Raw genomic sequence first — 22,752 nt, forward strand, 5'->3', positions numbered from 1 at the left:
TATAAAATCCCCAGGCACCCAGAAAACGAATACTGGAACTAATAAATTTAGCTAGGTCAAAATACAAACATCAATTGTATTTCTATATACTAGCAACAAGACATCTTAAAATGAAATTAAGAAAATAATTTCACTCGTAATAGTATCAGAAAGAATAAAATACTTAGGAATAAAATTAAGAAAAGAAGCAGAAGTCTTGCACACTGAAAACTTCAAAACACTACTGTGATATTAAACGGACAGGCATTTCATGTTTATGGATTGGAAGACTCACTATTGTCAAGATGTCAGTTCTCTCCAAGTGAACCATCAATTCCAATCAATTCCCATCCCGGACTTTCCTAGTGGTACAGTGGATAAGAATCCACATGCCAATGCAGAGGACACAAGTTTGATTACCAGTTGGGGAAGATTCCACATGCTGTGGAGGAACTAAGTCTGAGCACCACAACTACTGAGCCCTGGCTCTATACAGCCTGTGAACCGCAACAACTGAGCCCATGCGCTGCAACTTCTGAAGCCCCTGTGCCTACAGCCTGTGCTCTACAGCAAGAGAAGCCCGTGCACTGCAACCAAGGGTAGCCCCCGCTAACCACAACTAGAGAAATCCCAGACACAAAGACCCAGTGCAGTCAAATAAATAAGCAAGATCAACTTAAAAAAATTTGAAAACCGCAACTCCAATCTAAACCCTAGTAAGCTTTTTAGGAGGAACTAACAAACCAATCCTAAAATTTATATGGAAATGCAAAGGACCTAGAAGAGCCAAATAATTTTGAAAAAAAAAAAAAAGTTTGAGGACTTATGCTATCTGATTTTAAACTTACTATAAAGCCTCAGTAATCAAGACAACGTGGTACTGGCATAAGGACAGGCAATGGAACAGAACAGAATCCAGAAGTAAATTTTTACATTTATGGTACATTGATTTTGACAAAGATGACAAGAAAATTCAAGGAGCAAAAGTCTTTCTGATGAATGGTGCTGAAGCCACTGGACATTTCTACGCATGTCAGTGTCCCCAAGACCACCCCTAGAGTCAGTGGGTGGGACTTGCAGGACTCAGGATATAGTTGTGCTCACTGCTCTGGTTTATTACAGCAAAAGGACATCCAGCAAAATCAGCTAAGGGAAAGGCGCATGGGGTGAGGTCTAGAGGAAACTAGGCACAGGCTGCTAAGAGTCCTCCTTCCCAGAGGGGTCACACTGCTGCTGCTGCTAAGTCACTTCAGTCGTATCCGACTCTGTGCGACCCCATAGATGGCAGCCCACCAGGCTCCCCCGTCCCTGGGATTCTCCAGGCAAGAACACTGGAGTGGGTTGCCATTTCCTTCTCCAATGCATAGAAGGGAAAAGGGAAAGTGAAGTCGCTCAGTCGTGTTCGACTCTTAGCGACCCCATGGACTGCAGCCTACCAGGCTCCTCAGCCCATGGGATTTTCCAGGCAAGAGTACTGGAGTGGGGTCACACAGGACATGCTTAATTCCTCCAGCAAAGGGTTGTGACAACATGTGTGTAAAAACTATCATCCAAGGAAGATCACCAGGGTTTTTACTGGGAGTTCGTCAGGTAGACATCCCTGCCTAGCATGTTCCAAAATTTAAGACTCCAAGAAGGAAAGCAGGTATTTGCTATAAATCACATGGTTTGTCTGCCTGCAATGTGGGAGACTGGGTTCAATCCCTGGGTTGGGAAGATCCCTTGGAAAAGGGAAAGGCTACCCACTCCAGTAGTCTGGCCTAGAGAATTCCATGGACTGTATAGTCCATGGGGTTGCAAAGAGTCAGACACGACTGAGCGATTTTCACTTCACTTCACATGGTTTGTGGAAATAGTTTAAGTATAGTGAGCTCCTCTTATCAGTTCTAGGAATGAGGGGAACTCTCCTGAAATCTACATTTCCACACACCAGCCAAGTGCCAACCTTGCAAGCAGGGCTTTCTAAAGATAGACTTCTCAGGCCTGCGACAATAACTCTTTTCTGCACAATGTGCAAAAAATAAATCTCAATCTAAGCATTACACCAGACCAGGTATCAAGTCAAACTGGATCAGACGGGGGTTGGGGGTGGAAGGGAGACTCCCAGGAGGGGATATATAAAAACTTACAGCTGATTCAGGTTGTTGTACAACAGAAACCAACATTGTAAAGCAATTATCCTCCAATTAAAAGTAAAGTTTTAAAAAATGGATCAGAGACCTCAGTAAAACTCCTAGAATGAAATCTTTGTGACCTCAAATTGGACAAAGTATTCTTGTTATTGTTCAGTAGCTCAGCCGTGTCTAACTCTTTGCTACCCCATGGACTGCAGCACGCCAGGTTTCCCTATCCTTTACCATCTCCTGGAGCGTGCTCAAACTCATATACATTGAGTCGGTGATGCCATCCAACTATCTCATCCTCTCTCATCCCCTTCTCCTGCCTTCAATTTTTCCCAGCATCAGGGTTTTTTCTAATGAGTCAGTTCTTCACATCAGGTGGTCAAAGTATTGGAGCCTTCAGCTTCAGTCCTTCCAATGAATATTCAGGATTAATTTCCTTTAGGATTGACTGGTTTTATCTCCTTGCAGTCCAAAGGACTGTCAAGAGTATTCTCCAACACTACAGTTCAAAAGCATCAATTCTTCAGTGCTCAGCTTTCTTTATGGTCCAACACTCACATCCACACATGACTACTGGAAAAACCATAGCTTTGACTAGACAGACCTGTGTCGGCAAAGTAATATCTCTGCTTTTTAATATGCTGTCTAGGTTGGTCATAGCTTTTCTTCCAAGGAGCAAGCGTCTTTTAATTTCATGGCTGCAGTCACCATCTGCAGTGACTTTGAAGCACAAGAAAATAAAGTCTGTCACTATTTTCATTGTTTCCCCATCTATTTGCCATGGAGTGATGGCAAAGTAGTCTTAGTTACACACCAAAAGCACAAAAATCCATAAAAGAAGAAACATTAATTTGAGTTGTCAAATTTTAAACTTCAGTGTTTCAGAAGTGAAGTGAAGTGAAGTTGCTCAGTCGTGTCCGACTCTTTGCGACCCCATGGACTCTGTCCATGGGATTCTCCAGGCAAGAATACTGGAGTGGGTTGCCATTTCCTTCTCCAGGGGATCTTCCTGACCCAGGGATCGAACCCCGGTCTCCCGCACTGCAGGCAGACGCTTTAACCTCTGAGCCACCAGGGAAAAAAGAAGAAGAAGAAAGCCACGGACTGGGAGAAAATATTTGCAAATTGTGTATCTGATAAAGAATCTGTATCTAGAAAACATAAAGAGTTCTGTTAATTAAATAATAAAAAGATCACTCAACTTTTTTAATGGGCAAAATATTTTTTTAATTGAGTTATAACTGACATACAATATTCTATTAGTTTTAAGTGTACAATATAATGATTCAAAATGATCACCATAATAAATCTACTTGCCATCTGTCATTATACATGGTTAGAGAATCTTTTCCTAAGATGAGAACTTTTAAGATTTACTCTTTTGGCACCTTTCAAACATACAATCCAGCATTATTAACTGTTGTCACCATGCTGTACATCACATTCCCATGACTTATTTTACAACTGGAAATGTGTACTCATTTCGTCTGCCCTGCAACGCCTACCTCTGGCGACCACCATCAGTTCTCTGTACCTATGAGCTTGGGTTTTAAAATATATACATTTATATAGTTATTTGGCTGTGCCGGGTCTTAGTTGTGGCCCTCATGATCTTCAATCTTTGTTTCTTTGTTGCAGCATGAGGAATCTTTAGTCGTGACATGTGAACTCTCGGTTGCAATATACAGGATCTGGGGGTTTATTTTGTTTTGTTTTGATTCCACATATAAGTGAGATCACACACTATTTGTCTTTCTGACTTATTTCACTTAGCATAATGCCCTCAATTTCCATCCATGTTGTTGCAAATGGCAAGATTTTATTCCTTTTTGTGGCTAAATAATATTCCATGTGTGTGTGTTTGTGTGTATCACATTTTCTTTATCCAGCCATCCATTGATGGCCACTTAGTTTGTTTCCAAACCTTGGTTATTATAAATAATGCTGCAATGAACCTGGGGTGCTTGTATCTTTTCAAAGTAGGTTTTGTGTTCTTCAGATAAATACCCAGAAGTGGCGTAGGTGGGTCCCATAGCAGTTCTAGTCTTAAGTTTTTGAAGAATCTCAATACTGTTTTCCACAGTGGCTATACCAACTTACAGACCCACCAATGGTGTATAAGTGTTAGGAATATTTTCTTAATTTATCTTGCTGATAGTTCATCATTAGTGTATAGAAATGCAATTGATTTCTGTATATTGATTTTGTATCCTGTAACTTTACTGAATTCATAAAATAGGCAAAAGATTTGAATAGACATTTTACTAAAGAAGTTCTATAAATGACTAATAAGCACATGAAAAGATGCTCAGTGTCTTTAGTCAAAAGGAAAATGCATGTTAAAGACATAATAAGATACCAATACAAAACTATCAGACTGGCTATAATTAAAGAAAAAAAGACAATAACAAGTATTAGTGAGGCTGTACAGAGAAACTAGACACGTCATACACTGCTGAATGTAAATGACACAACCACTGGGGAGAAGAGCGAGGTAGCTTAGAAAAATGTTAAAACATAACTTATTGTAAAACCAAGTAATTACACTCCTAGGAATCTACACAAGAGAAATGAAAACATACGTCCAAACCAAGACATGCATGTGACTGTTTATAATAGCATTATTCCTCAGCCAAAAAGTAAAAACAATCCAGATACGCAACAAGCAAATGGATAAGCAAAATGTACTATATTCATTAAACAGAACAGTGTGAAGCTGGATGGAGGAACAGACTTTACCCGAGTTCCCAAAGGAGGGGTTTTGCTACCTACTCAAAGGTCTTCCAGGTGCTCGCTCCTTCTACAGATTCAGAACCACTGCCCAAACAACAGTGGCAGTGGCAACCAAGCTCTAAGCCAGGCCTTGCTGAGTACACTCCCTTGGACCATCCTGGCAAGTCTTCAGCCATGGTTCAGGCCAAGTGCCAGAAGTGCCCTCCTGTCACACATGAGGACCCCTGAGGGTCGCCAGCAAGAGCTCCAGCCAGCCAGAAACAGTAACTGACCACCTCCCCATCCTCAGCTGATGAAAACCCACCTACCTGACCCTGACCTGCTTTGTTCACCACCTGTCCACCTTTCCTCCAGAGAGCAAAGCACTAAACCACTTCCCCTGGAGTCAGACCTTCCCCGGGGACTCTCCACACCCTGCACATAGATGGGTTCATCGGTTTCTCTTCATGGTGTCTTTATACTCCCTTCGCTTTCTCTCTCCCTCTCTCTACCTCCCTTCCCTCAGCTTGTTCTCCATGACCAGCCAACAAGCTTACGCCCACTCAAAAGGAGCAGTCAGTCGTAGGGAATTCCCCAGTGGTCCAGTGGTTAAGACTCTGTGCTCCCAATACAGAACACCCAGGTTTGATCCCTGGTTGAGGATCCCACATGCCACAGCTAAAGAACCTGCATGCCACAACAAAGATCCAGTGTGCTGTAACTAAAACCCAGCACAGGCAAATAAATATGTATTTTTTTAAAAAGAAAAGAAAGAAAGAGCAGTCATGACCTGGCTGCAAATAGGATGGCACGTGCCCTTTCACTGACCAGTAAGTTTTCATTCATGCATAGTCTGGGCTCCCCAGCCAGGAAATGAGATGTTGGAAGCTCAGCTGGTGAATATCATTGGTTTAGGAATTTTTTTGGAGAAGGACATGATGACCAGTAAGAAATGAGTTTTGTATCACAGTACACTACACGCATACACATATACCTCCTACCCCAAAAACAAGTCTCGGAAACTTCCCGGCATTCCAGCGGTTAAGTGGCTCAGTTGCGTCTGACTCTTCGGGATCCCATGGACTGCAGCCTGCCAGGCTCCTCTGTCCATGGGATTTTTGCAGGCAAGAATACTGGAGTGGGTTGCCATTTCCTTCTCCAGGGGATCTTCCTGACAGGGATTGAACCAGGGTCTCCTGCATTGCAGGCAGACTCTTTACCGTCTGAGCCACTGGGGAAGCTGGAGGTTAAGACTCTGTGCTTCCACTATAGGGGCGCAGGTTCCATCCCTGGTTGGGGAACTAAGATCCCATATGCCATGGCTCTGCTGTACATGTGATACTCTCCGATATATTCTATTCAACTCTCATAACTTTTCTGTTTTGTTCATACACAATGTTTTTTATTCACTGATAAGCCAAAGGTCCATTTCAAGATGTTTCTTTTGTATGCTTAATTTGTTTTATTAGCAAGCAAAGCCCTATAAACGATGGTTTCATCTAGTCTTCAGACTCAGATTAATTTTTTTTCTTTTTTGGTCCTCTGAGTCATTTTGTTTGTATGTATTACATCCCTAGAAAAAGAATCCAAGGATTTTCCCTCCTGTATGTTTTCGTCTTGCTTCTTCATGGTCCATGATGCCAGCTGAGGTTGTCAGTACAATGAAACCAAACTGACAGGATGGGAGCAGGTTAATCTTCATCTTGACTAATCTGGAAGTAAGGAAGCTCGTAAGTCTCCTCGTCTGATGCAACCACACAAACCCAATCACGAAGATTGTTCCTTTTCAGGTATTCCTTGCTGCTGCTGCTGCTGCTGCTGCTGCCGTTAAGTCACATCAGTCGTGTCCGACTCTGTGTGACCCCAAAGACTGCAGCCCACCAGGCTCCCCTGTCCCTGGGATTCTCCAGGCAAAAACACTGGAGCGGGTTGCCATTTCTTCTCCAATGCGTGAAAGTGAACTCGCTCAGTCGTGTCCGACTCCTAGCGACCCCATGGACTGCAGCGCACCAGGCTCCTCTGTCCATGGGATTTTCCAGGCAAGAGTACTGGAGTGGGGTGCCATTGCCTTCTCACTATTCCTTGCTAAGGTACTTCAAATATCTTTTAGAGAACTGTTTCTCAAAAACGACTATGATTTTATTCTTGAAGCATTCAATGTGAATGACATTCCCAAGATTTCCAGTCTTGCCATTCACTTCAACTTTCTCCCGCAATAACTGTTCAAAATACCCAGAATCAAAAATTCCATCTTCTACTGGATGAGTAAGATCCAAATTAAACTTCCAGGTTGACTTCTTAGGCTTCTTATCTTTCTTCTGCACCATCTTGAAGGCTTGCCATGAGATCACAGCAATTCTCATAACTTTTTAAAAAATCATAAAGTTTGAAACTTTACAATTCTGATTCTCTGACACCAGCTGGGTGCCCAACAATTCAATTCAATTCTGTCACCAACTCCCAGAGTTAGCAGAGACCCCACAGATTCTGGGCTCAGTGCCACAAGGCTGCCCCACTTTAGGCACCAGTTCCAAGTTGGTGGGAGGGGAGGACACCTGTATTTCTGACCAGCCAGCTACAGATCAGAGGTTCCCACAACCCCTTTCTCAGCTTCAACAATTCACTGGAATGGCACACAAAATTCAAGAAAACCTTTTCCTGACATTTACTGTGAGTTTTTTTGTTTGTTTGGCCACAATGCAAGGCCTATGGGATCTTAGTTCCTCAACCAGGGATCAAACCCCCAGGGCATGCAGTGAAAATCCTAACCACTGGAGCACCAGGAAGTCCCTACTGTGGTTTATGGTAAAGAATACAGCTCAGGAAAGCCAGGTGGAAGAGGATCCACAGGCCAAGGAGGGTGCGGAGCCTCCATGCCCTCTCCGGGCAGGTCTCCCTCCCTGATCCTTGATGTGTTCTCCAACCTCCAAGTTCCCCATCACTTAGCAGTTTAATGGAGGTTTCATTACTTCATTACGTGGGCATAATTGACTAAATCGTTGGCTACTGGTGATTAAACTCAATCTCCAGCCTCTCTTTCCCAGAAGTCCAGGGGAGAGGCTGAAAGTTCCAACCCGCTCAACAGGCTTGCTCTTTCTGATAAACAGCAAGCTCCCTAGCTCCCAAAGGCTCCCAACCCCCACTGGGTGTCATTTCATTAGCATACAAGTCACGCAAGTAATTCCAAGGGTTTTAGGAGCTCTGTGCCAGGAACCAGGCACAAAAACCAAACACTTTTTCTTTTTATTATACCACAGCAACCCACTGAATTGATTTCATTATACCCCATGGGTCACAACTTGCCCCTTGTAAAACCTGCAGTATAGAGATGTTACTGAGAACATGACTGATTCACTAGCTGATAACATCCACGAGGGTACAAAGGAGGAAATTCTCCCTGTCCTTGGTATTGGGAACAGCTTCTTCTTAGTAAATTATCTGATTTTGAATAATGGGTATGAAATGTGTTCCAGATCACATTCCCTTCTTACTGCCTGCCAGAAAACTCAGAGAAAAACATGGCCCACATCTAACAGAGGATATAAGACCTTGTAGAGGGTACTAGTCTTACTTCCAACTAAATCTCTTTTATTCTTCTTCCACCTGCCCCCACATCCTCATCATTCTGTGAATCTTACACGCGATACAAGTGTGTTGTGTGTATGTGTGTGTGCGTGTTAGTCACTTAGTTGTGTCCAACTCTTTGCAACCCCATGGACTACAGCTCACCAGGCTCCTCTATACGTGGAATTCTCCAGACAAGAACACTGGAGTGGGTTGCCATTTCCTTCTCTAGGGGATCAAGTGTATTAAGGTGCCTCAAATACATTTTATTTGATTTCATTTTTTATTATCTTTTAAAAATGTTTTATTATTTTTATTTTATTTGGTTGCGCAGGCTCTTTATTGTAGCAGGCAGGCTTTCTCTAGTTGCAGCGCATGGGCTCTAGAGCTCATGGGCTCTCTAGTTGCAACTTGCTTGGGCTTTGTTGCTCCGAAGCATGTGGGATCTTAGTTCCCCAACCAGAAATCAAACTCATATCTCCTGCATTGGAGGGGGGATTCTTAACCACTGGACCACCAGGGAAGTCCTTCAAATACATTTTAGAGTGAGGCAAGACAAACAATTATAATTCCTGGAGGGACAAGACCTTTTTGCCTACTATCTCTCTGTATTTCTCCTGCAACCTTTTTTCACATGGTAGAGGCTTCACAAATTTCAGGTTATGAAAGAACAAAGGGCAGAGTCAAGATTACTCTTCAGAGTCAATGGTGTGGGGGGTGGGGGGGTTGGGGAAGAGACTGGTTCTTAGCAACAGAATGGGTCCAACTTAAATATGACGCTATAGGCCCTAAGACCTCCAACCAAATACCTGAAGAACCTCCAAATATGCTGGCGCTTTGCTTTTCCCACCTCAGTATACTGATCTGCCACTTCTTTTCAACTTGGCAACAACTTGAGGTTTAGGATTTACAACAAATCAGTGAGCTGCTCTTTGGATGTGGGCCTCTTCATGTGGATCATGGGTCACTCTGGAAAAAGCTGGTGGCCAGGAGGGGCCCTCAGGGTGTGTTTCCACAATGCTGACCTTAAGGTACTATACTGATCCAGAAACCAACACTATAGTGTGTACCGTTCCTAATACAGATCAGGATTTTTCATGGATTCACTGGTGGAGGGGGGGCTTCTTCCATAAGATGCCACCCGTTTAATATGACACGTGTCCCAGCTCCCCTGTGCACCGGCTGGGGGAGGAGCTGGCCCAAATCAGGAATGAAGAACCAGAACCCTGGTCCCTTCAGCACTGATGTTCTGTACCTGGGCTGCCTTTCTGGGTGAAAATGAATCCTCTCCAGGGTCTTCTTGGAAGAACATGGAGTTTCTCAGCTTTCACCTGTGTGTACTCCTCCTCTGAGATGCCTGTTATCTGGTAACTGAAGTTACAGCCAAGAGTTTCTGAGACCAACCAGGATGAGGCAGAAGGGTGTTTTAGCCTTTTCCTGCCCTGGGTCTACTTTCTGGTCTGGACCACCAAGGAGAAGCCTACTCCTTTGACAGTGAAAGTGTTAGTTATTCAGTTATGTCTGACTCTTTTTTTGGCTCCTCTGTCCATGGAATTCTCCAGGCAAGAAAACTGGAGTAGGTAGCCATTCCCTTCTCCAGGGGATCTTCCTGGTCCAGGGATCGAACCTGGGTCTCCCACACTGCAGGTGGATTCTTTACCGTCTGAGCCACCAGGGAAGCCCCTACTCCCTTGGGCTTTTCATAAAGAGCCTACACACGCTGCAGAAGAATTAAAAGGTATCCCACTTACTCTCTCTGAGTGATCAATCCACCATGTGTGAACAGGGAAAGGAAGGCCACATTCAATGATTTCCTGTGGCTACTGACCACATCCACACACGTCCCTCAAGTGGCGGTTTCTGAGACCTTTTCCACCATTAGGATGCCCCATGGGATATATGGCTTCTTTGCCCCAAGTCCAAAATTTCTCTAAAATCCCCATGTTTTCTCTTAAAGGTGCACGTGAATTTGCATTCTGACCCACGTATGTCCGTTTATTTTAGTGTAATATTTTTCTTCCAAGTCTTTTAGTAAAATGTCCCTCTAGGAACAGGCTTGTTGACAGGCAATACAGGCTTGTACCAGCTTCAGAGACTTTATTGGAGCTGTGTGGCCTTAATCCATCTGACCCCAAATCCTGCTCTACCAGGGATTCAGGGAGACTGGAATAAGCACTGCCCAGTGCTCTGGTGTGGCCACTCGGCTAAGGCAGCAGATCAGCGGGTCTGGGAGGACGTCTGCTCCCAGCCCACCTCTCAATGCAGGAAGGCAGATGCCCCCCAAGGCCTTGGCTCATACATCTCCCTGCCCAGACATCAGCCCCCCTCAGAACTGATAGTGTGAGCAGTCATGAACCTCAAATCACGCTCATACAGACCAACGTACCCCAGGGCACCCGTGTCCCAGGACTTCATCACCCTCTGGTTCAGAAGTCACAAACTGGAGGTCCATGGGACTTGCTTATTTGACTCTCTGGGTGTTTTCCTCCCCCTTGAACTAGCTGCCAGTATTTTAAAATTCAATTATCAGAAGATTTAAAAAAGGTAGGGGGTAGGAGGGTGGGGGAAGGGGAGTCAGATCTCTGGCTTTTCCTGAAAAAAAAAAACAAGCAAAACTGAAGATCTGGCAGCCCTAGCCCTTGCCCTCCATATGGGCCACACTGGAGTTGCCCCACCCCTCCCACCCAGACAGCATACGCCCTGCTCTTCACCACAGTCCCTACCACTCCCTACTGCCTCACAGCACTGGTCCCTTCACTCTTTCCCAGGCCCCCCTGGCCCCAAGAAGGGAACCTAAAGCCCAAGATGTTAAATGACTGCCCTTGTTCAAAGAACCAGTTAGTTAAAATTGAGCTGTGTGACAACTTGGCTTTGAGTTTCACAAAGACCATCTGTTTTTGAGAAACATCATCACATGGCTACCCCAGCTTTTTCTCAAGGGAGGGAAAGGAGCTAGGAAAAGACAGAGGATATTGTCCTTGCTTAGCCTGAAAAGGCACGTTTAAAATACCCGATATTTTCCGAATCAAATTCCAGGAAGCTCATGGACTCGGCCGATATGGATCAGAGTCGGTCTTCCCCACGAGACATTAAGCATCAAGAAAGCAGGGTCTCACCTGAATTGCTCGCAGCCTACAAAACCTGGCTCCTCACAACACCCGCCCAGCCTCAAAGGTCCCTTACTGATGCCCATAAGGACCGGGTCCCTCCCGTTTCTGCATTTGAGGGTCAGTTTCCCAAACACAACCTCCCACAAACATTCCATCTGCTCTACCTTCATCGGGAGGCTGTGGCAGGGCATTTGGAAACCTGAAAACAGACAGACAGACAGGACAGCAGGGCCCACTTTCTGACTACCCTTTGCTGGCAGGGACAGCCCCCTAATTGGCCAGCCAGGGACACCCACGGGCCAGAGCTGCGCTTGGCTAAACACCCTATTTGTTTTTGGGAAACGGTTGGTGCCGGTTAAGTCAGATTAATAAATACCTTTAGGGTTTCCTCCAACAACATTCTCCAGAGAGGAGCACTTTGAACTTTTAGGTCACTGCAAGAATCATTAACCACCTGCACCCCACCCCCACCCCTGCCAGCTCAACACCGGACTTGACAACGAGCCTCAGAGAGGCTGTTTGCTGGTGTCATTCACAGAGCAAGACAGACAAAACCACCCTAGTCCCCACCTTAGCAACGCCAAGTGCCCTGGCCAAAAAGGGCCTCCCTGACCACGTTCGGTCTCCAAGGCCACACCACGCTGTGTCAGCCTCTGTCACACTTCCCTCTCATTGGCGCCCTGGAAAACATCACCTCCTGACGTGAGCGGATTTGTTTGCTTGTGTATTAAGCTTCCCCCAAGAGAGATTAAGCATCAGGAAAGCAGGGCCTTGTCTGAATTGCTCACAGCCTTATCCCTTCGCATTTCAGGCACTGCCTGCCACTTAACGGGTGCTCAACAAATCCATTCATTGGGTGAACAGACAGGCACAGGGTCAGGGCTCCCCACGCACCCCCCTCAACCACACTGCTGGCCTGGCAAGGTGTCACCCAAAACCCAAGGCTACAAAACACACCAGTGGGGCCTTCAGCATGTCAAGCTCAGCACACGGTAAGTCCTCCCAAAATCGGGGGGCTCTCTTGAGCTGCCCTGGCCGATGAGGTCCACTGCATAGTGGACCTGACAACTCCCAGGTCCAGACTTCTCTGGGGACAGGGACATGGTCAGATATTTCAAAAGCTGACATGTTACAGCATTTTCCCCAGTCTCCTCCAGGAACAATCTCCCTTCCGTCCTGTTGCGGAAGTAGCTGGAGAAGAGGTTCCAGACACTTGGCCAGCCGGGACTTGCATTGTCTGCTAGTCCATGAGTCACGAAACCAGCACAGGTCAGCACTGCCGTTCTGACCCAGGGGCAGTGGGTCACTTACGTTATTCTTCTGGGCCTCTCACAATTCTTCTGGATATCTCAGAATAAAAATGCATAAACGTAATCCATACACTTTGGAAAAGGACATTCAAACACTGAAAGTATAATGTGACAAGTAGGAGTCACCTCTACACTGCCTAGCTCCCAAGAGCCCCTAACAGCGTTTTCTTCATCCCTTAAAATGTATACGCAGGGCATGCTGTCCTGCGTTTTTCTTTTCTCCTACTTCATACCTCAGAGATCTTTCCTAAGGAACAGATTGATTCAGAAATGAATTTAAGGAGGAGGGTGGGATGAGATGGGATATTGGGATTGACCTATATACACTACTGATACTATATATAAAAGAGATAATTAATAACAACCTACTGTATAGGTTATATAACACAGAGAAGGCTACTCAATGTTCTGCAGTGACCCAAATGGGAAGGACACTCCAAAAAGCGGGGATATGTGTATATGTATGGTTGATTCACTTTTCTGTACAGCAGAAATTAACACAACATTGTATAGCAATTCAATTGCAATAAAATTGAAAAAAAAGTTTTTTTAATGAATTTACTCCAAGTTGATGGTGAGAAACCCTCCACCTCTCTTCACTGAGTGCTCGGGTAAGCGGCCCATAAGGAAGAGTGGACCATACTCCTCAAACATATTTGTGACCATGAGTCTTGTAGCTTTTTTACCAACACCTGGTTTGATGTATCTGGCTTTGCCCAGCAGCCTCCAAGCATCCTGGGCTCCTTAAGGCCTCCAAGAGTGAACTTCACTCACTAGAAACAGCCATTAGCCATATCCTGCCAGCTTTCCAGGTTCCAGGTCCCAGCAAACACTCCCCATCTCTTTCTGGGACTCTAGGAGGCATCTGTCTGAGTAAGCTGGTAGCACAGACAGTGCCTGCCTCTCGTACACAGTGCACAAGGTGGCATGGGGTTGGCAAGAGCTACCCCCAGAACTCTGCAGAAGAAAGTCTACAGGTAAGGCTTCACTGAGTTCTATGCTTGAGAAGTTAACTATGTTACCACCAGAGCATAATAATGATGTCCCAAGAGCCCCAGGCCTAGGAGGCCCCTCTCGTTATAGAGATGAATGCTGGCAACAGAAAGGTTCCTATTCCTTTTTTTCTCTCTGCCTTTTCTTTATACATTCAACAAATATTCAGCAAGAAGTGACTGTAGATCAGGCATAAGAAAACAGACGGGTCCCAAGAAAGTGGGAAAAACAAACAAGCATAGGATAACTGGACCTCCCCCCATTGTCCTCCCACCCCCCCCACACACAGGTTGGTCTTTGACACAACCAACCTCTAGGTGAGACAGGGCCTGTTCCAGGTGCCAGAAATAAGGAGGAGGCTCAAAGCTAAAATCAAGAGCTGAGAGGAAGTCTGGCAGGTCGGGGAGTTTAGGAAACAGATGGATAGGCCTTAGGAGAGGCCGGGCTCCCAGTTGAGGTGGCGGAGCCAGCAGACACTTACTTCAGAAGGTTCTCAGCTCCTGTTCTCATCCGCATGGCTTTCAAGATCTGCTGGTTCAAGGCAGCCCTCTGATTCTGTAGTTTGCTCCGGCCAGTCTGTGCAAGGGGATTGCAACCCTAAGGGAAAGAAAACAAGAGAAGCCCCTTTAAAGGTCAGCCACTCTAAAAATGATGACAAATGTCAAACACAACAGAAAAAAAATTTTTTTAATACTCATCTTTTCTGAAAATAAAAGTAACATAAACATGGAAAATATATGAAATGCCAAAAAGTGTAAAAAAGAAAATAAAAGTCATTCACCATAACACAATGCCAAAACAGGCACTGTGAACTGACTTTGGAGTAGGAATTTCTTTCCTACTCAATTTTTTTTAAGAAGTTAAGATTTTTTTTTAATGTTTATTTATTTATTTGGCTGTACCAAGTCTTCTCTGCGGCATGCAGGATCTTTGACCTTCATTGCACCATGTGGGACCTTTAGTTGCAGCATTCGAACTCTTAGTTTCGGCATGAGGGATCAAGTTCCCTGACCAGGGATTGAACCCTGGCCCCCTGCATGGGGAGCATGGAATCTTAACCACTGGACCACCGGGAAAGCCCCTGCCCACCTATTTTATATGCATATTGTTACTTTCCACACTAGTGGCTGTGTCAGGAGTGCTCCAGACCAGCCACATGACTGGAGTTTCGCAGGACTCAACATACAGTTGCACTCACAGCTGACATTTATGACAGAGGTTCAATAAGAACACATAGCCAGATCACTGGGAAAAAGAGAGTTGAGAGGAATCCATGTGCAGGCCTCCTTATGTATGAAGGATCATACAAAGCACACTCCTCCCCCCAGGAACAGCATGTATGCAATGCCATGGCCAGCGTTGGCCTCTCAGAACATTAAGACTCAGGACTTCCCTGGCAGTCCAGCATCTGGGACTCCAGGCTTCTCCTGCAAGGGGCATGAGTTCAGTCCCTGGCTGAGGAACTAGATGTCACATGCCACAACTGAAGGTTCCCCACTAGCCTGAGGCAACCACGAACCTACTTTCTATCTGTACAGACTTGCTTAACCTGGACTTTCCATATAATGGAATGTCTGTTGCGACGGGCTTCTTTCACTTAGCTTAAGGTTTATCCACAGTGCAGCATGTATCAGTACTTCCCTTCTTTTTGTCCCTAACACTCCTGTCGATATGCACATTCATTATCCATTCATCAGTTAAAGGACATTGGGCTCTTATGAATAGGGCTGCTTACTTCCGGGTAAGTTTCTACGTGAATGAATGTCTTCCTTGCTCTCGGCTATAGATCTAAGAGTGGAACTATTGTGTCATATGGTGGTTGTTGCTGTTCAGTCTCTAAGGCATGCCCGACTCTTTGCAACTCCACGGACTGCGGCACGCCAGGCTTCCCTGTCCTTCACTATCTCCTGGAGTTTGCTCAAAGTCATGTCCATTGAGTCGGTGATGCTATTGAACCATCTCATCCTCTGTCACTCCCTTCTCTTATGTCACATGGTTAATTCTCCTATGCCATAGTCATACATCATATGGTTAATTCTACGTTTAACCATTTGAGGTCAAACTCTTTTCCAAAGTGGCTACAATATCTTACATTCCCACCAGCAGTAGATGAGGACTCCAATTTACCCTTATCCTCCTCAATACTTTTTCCTGATCTTGTTTCACTTTTTTATTATAGCCAACCTAGGATGTGTGGTATCTCCCTGTGGTTTTGCTTTGCACTTCCCTAATGGCTAACGATGCTGAACATCTTTTCATGTGCTCATTGGCCATTTGTATATCTTTGGAGAAAGAGCAATTCAGGTTTCTTGCCTATTTTTAAACCAAGTTGTCTTTTATTGTTGAGTTGATATGTATCGTTAATCTTTGCCAAATTGATATATGAAAAATAGGTATCCTATTCTCCCAATTTGCATTTCTTATTAGTGAAGGTAAACAACTTTTTTCTTATATTATTGATCAGTTAAATTGTTCTTTTCTGGAGAATTGTCTGTGTTCTCTGTCCATTATTTCCTGGGGTATTTAGTTCACAATCAATGTTTCACTGTGCAAAGTTCAATATCAGAAAAACAGTTTCCCCCTTTCTTTTAAGATCCATGTGCCAAATCCAGCCTCCAGTTGCTCTCTCTTTCTTGGCCTCACTGTGCAGCATGCAGGATCTTAGTTCCCTGACCAGGGATCCAACCCATGCCTCCTGTATTGGGAGCACAGAGTCTGAACCATTGGACCAACAGGAAAGTCCCTAGATTATAATCAATGTTTCACTGTGAAAAGTTTAATATCAGAAAAAAAAAGTTTCTTTTTTTTTTTTTTGGTCTGAGCAGCTTTTGGGCTCATAGTTCCCCATCAGGGATCAAACCTAGGCCACCCCAATGAGAAGCCACATCCTCAACACTGGACTGGCAAGGAATTCCCCTCTTTTGTTTGGTAAATTATAGTTGATTTACTATATAGTGTTAGTTTCAGGTGTACAGCAAAGTGATTCAAAAAGTTTCCTTTTAATCTAATAGTGTTCTTCCCACTCCAGCAGGTAATAATAGAAGCCCAGAGATCTAAGTGAAGGTTCCTTTCTAAAGCATATCTTTGAGCTCTGCCCACTGACAGGGCTTATGCTCACACCCTGGGAGTGGCTGGTGGGCAGTATTTGGCGAGATGACTGCCCTTTCTCTCTGCGTCACCGCTTGGTCACTGTCACTGCAGCCCTGCACATACCTAGCCTCCCAGACCTCTGCCCAAGCCACACCCATGGCCTTGACCCCAAGAAGGAAGAAATGGGTTATCTGCAGCCCCAGGCTTCTCAGGGATTCCCATATTAGCCACCTTTGGACTACTGAGTCAGAAAGGAGTTGTTACATGTCTCCTTCCACAAAGATTTCTCATTCTCCCATCACAGCAGGTGGCACAGTGGTAAAGAATCTGCCTGCCAGTGCAAGAGACGCAGGTTCAATTCCTGGGTTGGGAGGATCCCCTGGAGAAGGAAATGGCAACCCACTCCAGTATTCTTGCTGGGGAAATCCCACTGACAGAAGAGCCTAGGGAGCTACAGTCCATGGGGTCGCAAAGAGTTGGACACGACTCAACAACTAGACGACAACAAGATAGCAGGTGGCCACCCCCACCTGCCCCCCACGCAGCTTCCCAAATTCAAATTACACAGACAGTCACAATCTGACCTGGAATAGTCTTAAAATTAACATCTTTCACACCATTAAATGACTCCTGATTGAAAATAAAAATCAGAAAATCAGACCTAAGGTGAAAATGTCTTTAATATTAAGCTAACAATATTACAGGGCTAAAATAATTGCAGGCCTCTTTCGTTTCTATTTCCCAAAATTACTATGAAGGGGTGGCTTGATCTGACTTACAATTACATGGTTCACCAAGGCTGTGTTCTATTTTACAGAGAAGCCTTAATAACTAAATCCTTTATGGACATTCCCAGAGCTGATAAGCAGCCATTCCAGCTCAAGGATAAGAACTTTTTCCTGCTCCCATACCTCACCCAGGGTCTGGCAGGCCTGGAATGGCTACGCCCTAACCAGCCCACAGATGTGGGGTCAAGTTTCCAGATAAGACATAGGAATGCTTAGGATTAGATCTGATTGAGTGACTGGACCCCAAATCACATTACTTCTTACTGACAGGTAGGAATGCTGGGCCTGGTGGAAACACCAGACACGCCCACAGGGCTATTTGGAAACTACCCAGAGCCCTGAGAGATGAATCTGGGTTGAGACTGTCAGAAAGACGCCCTGGAATCACAGAGGCTGCTTGCTGTCTACGGGCCGCTGCCACAGGGGCTCTCTGCTAGTGGGGACCCACAGTCACGCCTCAGTTCTTCATTGGATCCCAACAGGAGGAAGCACTGCTCCAAACTGGACTGCGGGCTTGTGCCCAGGACCTAGGCAGCACCCGTCAGACTGGCCTGGCCTGGGAACTGAAGACGGGGTTGGGGGAGCAAATGAACTGCCCTGGCCTCTAGGATCACTGTCTACAAGTCTCAGTGAACCTGAGTCTGTCCACTATACAGAGTCTGTCAGTTTCCTGACCGGACTAAGGCTTGGGCAAGGGCGTTCGTCTCAACACACGGAAGGATAGTCCAACTGCCCACACCCGAGAAAAGCAAGTATGGAGTGAAAGTTCAGCTTTCTCACTAGCGTACTGAGGTCTCCCATACGTTGGACAGCCCACGTGGGCTCTGGTACAGCATCTTGGACCCCACGATTCTAAAGCTTGGAAGGTGAGTGAGCTACTCAAGATGTTAAAGGCAGGGGACTTCCCTGGTGGTCCAGGGGTTAGTTAAGACTTCATGCTCCCAATGCAGAGGACGTGGGTTTGATCTCTGATCAGGGAACTAGATCCCACCTGCCCCAACCAAGAGTTTGCATGAAATAAATATTTTTTAAAAAACCATGCTGGACACAGTAAGGATGGGAGAGAGACTTTAAGCCCACGTCCTTTCTGCCACTCTTGAGTTGAGCCTGAGCAGCAGGAATGTGTGGGGATCTGGGGACAGCTCACCTACCAATTCCCAGGCTTCCCTCTCATGGTTCCCGGCTGAGGGCTGCCTGACATCACGCACACACACCCTTTGGCCACAGTGACCCAATTCCCACTCTCCCACCTTGTAGCCCATAATAGTCAGGCTGGTAAACTCATGCGCCCACACCTCCTTTCCAAGGGGAAGGACATCTGTCTCATGCCTGGCCAACTGGAAAACCAAACTCACCTCGGGTCTGATTCAAACTGAGCACTTGACATAGGATAACCAGAGCCCACCAGGGAGGGGCCTTCCTTTTCCCCCATCAGCCCTGAATCTAGGAAGATGCTGAGACTGGGCAGCTGCAGCCACGTTACCAGAGCTGGGGAGTGTCTTCCCCAAAACGGAGCTAACCTGGGGGAGCAGAACTGAGAAATTGAGTCTTGGGTGGCATTTGAGCCCTAGATCAGGCCTGGCCTGAAGCCATTCCTCAGGACTTCTTAGTTCCAGGAGTCAAATGCATTCCCTTTCTTGCCTACACCATTTTTTAAAAAGTGAGGGCTTTCCTGGTGGCTCAGTGGTAAAGAATCCACCCAACAATGCAGAAGACATGGGTTTGATCCCTGATCCGGGAAGATTCCACATGCCACAGAGCAACTAAGCCTGTGCACCCCAATTACCAAGCCTGCATTCTAGAGCCTGTGCTCCCCAACAAGACAAGCCACCACAATAAGAAGCCTGCACACTGCAACCAGAGAGTAGCCCCCACTCACTCTAATAGAGAAAAGCCTAACATAGCCAAAATAAATAAAATTAAAAATAATAAAAGTTGAGGTATAATTTACACATAATAAAATACACAGATTTTAAAGTACATAGCTCAATGAGTTTGGACAAAAATACACACACACACATATACATACATATTTACATATACATATGTGTGTGTATATATATATATATATATACACACACACACACACACACTTGTATAACCACTATTCAAATCAGAATATAGACAATTCTTGTCATCCCCAAGGCAACCAAGACTCTGGTTTCTATCATCCTAGACTTTTGCATGTTTTAGAACTTTGTATAAATGGAATTATATAGTATATATTCTTTTATGTCCGACTTATTTTGCTCAATAGATTGCTTTGGGATTCATCCATATTGTACTTATGACTGGTTTGCTCCTTTTAATTGCTGAGTAGAATTCCATTGTAAGAATGTACCATACCAGATCAAACCAATCAGTCCTAAAGGAAAGTGAAAGTGAAAGTCGCTCAGTCATGTCCGACTCTTTGTGACCCCATGGACTATACAGTCTATGGAATTCTCCATGCCAGAATACTGGAGCAGGTAGCCATTCCCATCTCCAGGGGATCTTTCCAGCCCAGGGATCAAACCAGGGTCTCCTGCATTGCAGGCAGATTCTTTACCAGCTGAGCTAGCAGAGAAGGAAATTAATCCTAACAGAAATTAACCCTGAATATTCATAGGAAGGACAGATGCTGAAGCTGAAGCTCCAACATTCTGGCCACCTAATGTGAAGAGTCGACTCACTGGAAAAGACCCTGATGCTGGGAAAGATTGAAGGCAGGAGAAGGAGATGACAGAGGACGAGATGGTTGGATGGCATCACTGACTCACTGAACATGAGTTTGAGCAAACTCCAAGAGATGGTGAAGGACATAGAAGCCTGGTGTGCTGCAGTCCACAGGGTTGCAAAGAGTTGGACACAACTGAGTGACTGAACGACAACAACCATACATAGTGTGGTTATTTGCCTAAACCATTTGGGAATAGATTTCCTGGTAACAACAGCTAAGAAAAAGTCCTAACCAGAGTAAGTTCATCCAGAGTAAAAACTCTATTTGTTAATATACATGCACATGTCCTCTGTGAACAATCACGTTGTTTGGCTGGGAAACAAGTATTTAAGAGCAGGATCTAGGGGACTTCCCTAGTGGTATAGTGGCAAGGAATCTGCCTAGCAATGCAGAGGACACCAGTTCAATCCCTGGTCCAGGAAGATTCCACATGCCTCGGGCAACTAAAGCCCATGGGTCACAACTACTGAAACCTGTGCTCAGCAACAAGAGAAGCTACCACAATGAGAAGACTGCACTGCAACGAAGAGTAGCCCCCATTCTCTGCAGCTAGAGAAAACCTGCGCACAGCAAAGAAGACCCAGCATAACCAAAACCAAACAAAACAAAAGAGTGGGATCTAGGGCCTTCCTTGCAGTCCAGTGGTTAGGACTCTACTTCCACTACAGGGGACATAGGTTTGATTCCTGGTCAGGGAACTAAGATCCTGCACAATGTGTGGCGTGGCTCCCCCACCCCTCAGAAAAGAAAAAAGTAAAAACACACACACACACACACACAAAAGAGCAGGACCTAGGCAAACACCAGAGGCAGTGGATTTGGAAGAAAGGAAAGGCTATTCAACCTACACATGCAGACACCGACAATGAAAAGGCAGACAGGCCAGGTCACTGGGAAGGCAGACACAGAGGCATTGGAGGAATCTTTCCTCCCCAAAGTTGGGGGGGCGGGGGTGGAGGGAGGGTGGGGACTTGCTCTAGGCAGTGCCTGGCACCTGGCTCCCCCCACCCCCAGAGAACCAGTGAGGCCCTTCTTCCACACAGCCAAAGATAAAACTCACACATGCAGATATGTTTTCAGCAAATTGAGGGCACAGTGTGAACTTGGGGTTTCCAGGTCAGGAGTGAGACTGAGTGAAGGGTGACCATGCAGGGTCTCCTGATTAGAGACCCTCACACAGGGCATGGAAAACGGGGTGCTTTTGGCTGCCTCTCTAGTGCGTGAAGTTATTTTCTCTGCCTTTCTCACTTTCTCACTCCTTCCTAGGATTACGCAATCCCTCACTCAACCACCAAGCTCTGGAAAGCACAATTGTTTGTTTATAAGTTAGCCAGAAACTGACAACCAGCAAGCACAGAAATAGCATGCGATACCCTACAATACACAAAAAATACATCTAATTTAACTTTTCACCACACTGGAGATTCAGGGCAGTTTGGATGAACAGAATCTACCTCTTCCACGTCCATAAAAATTAAAACGTGAACTTGGCACTTGTAAAGAGGCCTCCTGCCCTTCCACGATCTCTGCCGGGCGCCTCCCTCCAGCATCCCCATCCATCCGCACGGGGTTAGGGGCCACAGTATGAACCGAAATGTAGCTATAATCCTGAATGAGATTATTCAGTCACTTCTACAAATCTATAGACACCTATTGTGTGGGTACAAAGTGTGTGCCACTCTACAAAGATTCGTGATCACAACAATTTCTGTGAGTCAAATATATTTTCAGACCCAACTAATGACCCATTTATTTCAACTGGTAGGATGTATTCCCTGATGGCTTAGATGGTAAAGAATCTACCTGAAATGCAGGAGACATGGGTTGGATCTCTGGGTCGGAAAGATCGCCTGGAGAAGGGAAAGGCTACCCACTTCAGTATTCTTGCCTGGAGAATTTCATGGACCAAAGAAGCCTGGCGGGCTACAGTCCATGAGGTCAGACACGACTGAGCGACTAACACACACACAGGATATACTCATTATTAGTTTACAGTTCTTATCTAGACCGGGGCTGGTATGTGCGTATTTTGTACACTCCTGTAATTACCTTTCTTCAAAACAATTTGTTGCTTTTTTTGTTGCTTGTTTTTGTCCATTGCCATATAGGATCCTAGTTCAAGGGCCAGGGATCTAACCTGGCTCCTCTCAGTAGTGAAAGCAAAGAGTTCTAACCACTGAATCACCAGGGAATTCCTGTTATGTTTCTAATACAGTAATACTGGAGAAAAAGAAACTACTTCTGAAGTGGCAGTTTTTGATCCCCTGTCCTTTTCTCTTCTTAGAATCCAACAGAAACGGAATGTTCTAAGGCAAAAAAATGTTCTGACTAGCAAGGCCAGGGGGACCTGCATCTCTTCCTGTT

General features: G+C 45.3%; 1 protein-coding gene across 1 annotated transcript in view; it reads right to left on the reverse strand.

Moving 5' to 3' along the window:
* The window catches only part of RHPN2 (rhophilin Rho GTPase binding protein 2), a 70,600-nt gene that overhangs the window by 41,848 nt on the left and 6,000 nt on the right, over positions 1 to 22,752 (reverse strand). Inside the window, exon 2 of the mRNA XM_061387912.1 lies at positions 14,273 to 14,388. Within this exon, the coding sequence (XP_061243896.1) occupies positions 14,273 to 14,388 (116 nt within the window). The remainder of the gene's footprint in view (positions 1 to 14,272; positions 14,389 to 22,752) is intronic.

Source organism: Bos javanicus, chromosome 18, assembly GCF_032452875.1.
Source record: "Bos javanicus breed banteng chromosome 18, ARS-OSU_banteng_1.0, whole genome shotgun sequence".
NCBI classification, from domain to species: Eukaryota; Metazoa; Chordata; class Mammalia; order Artiodactyla; family Bovidae; genus Bos; species Bos javanicus.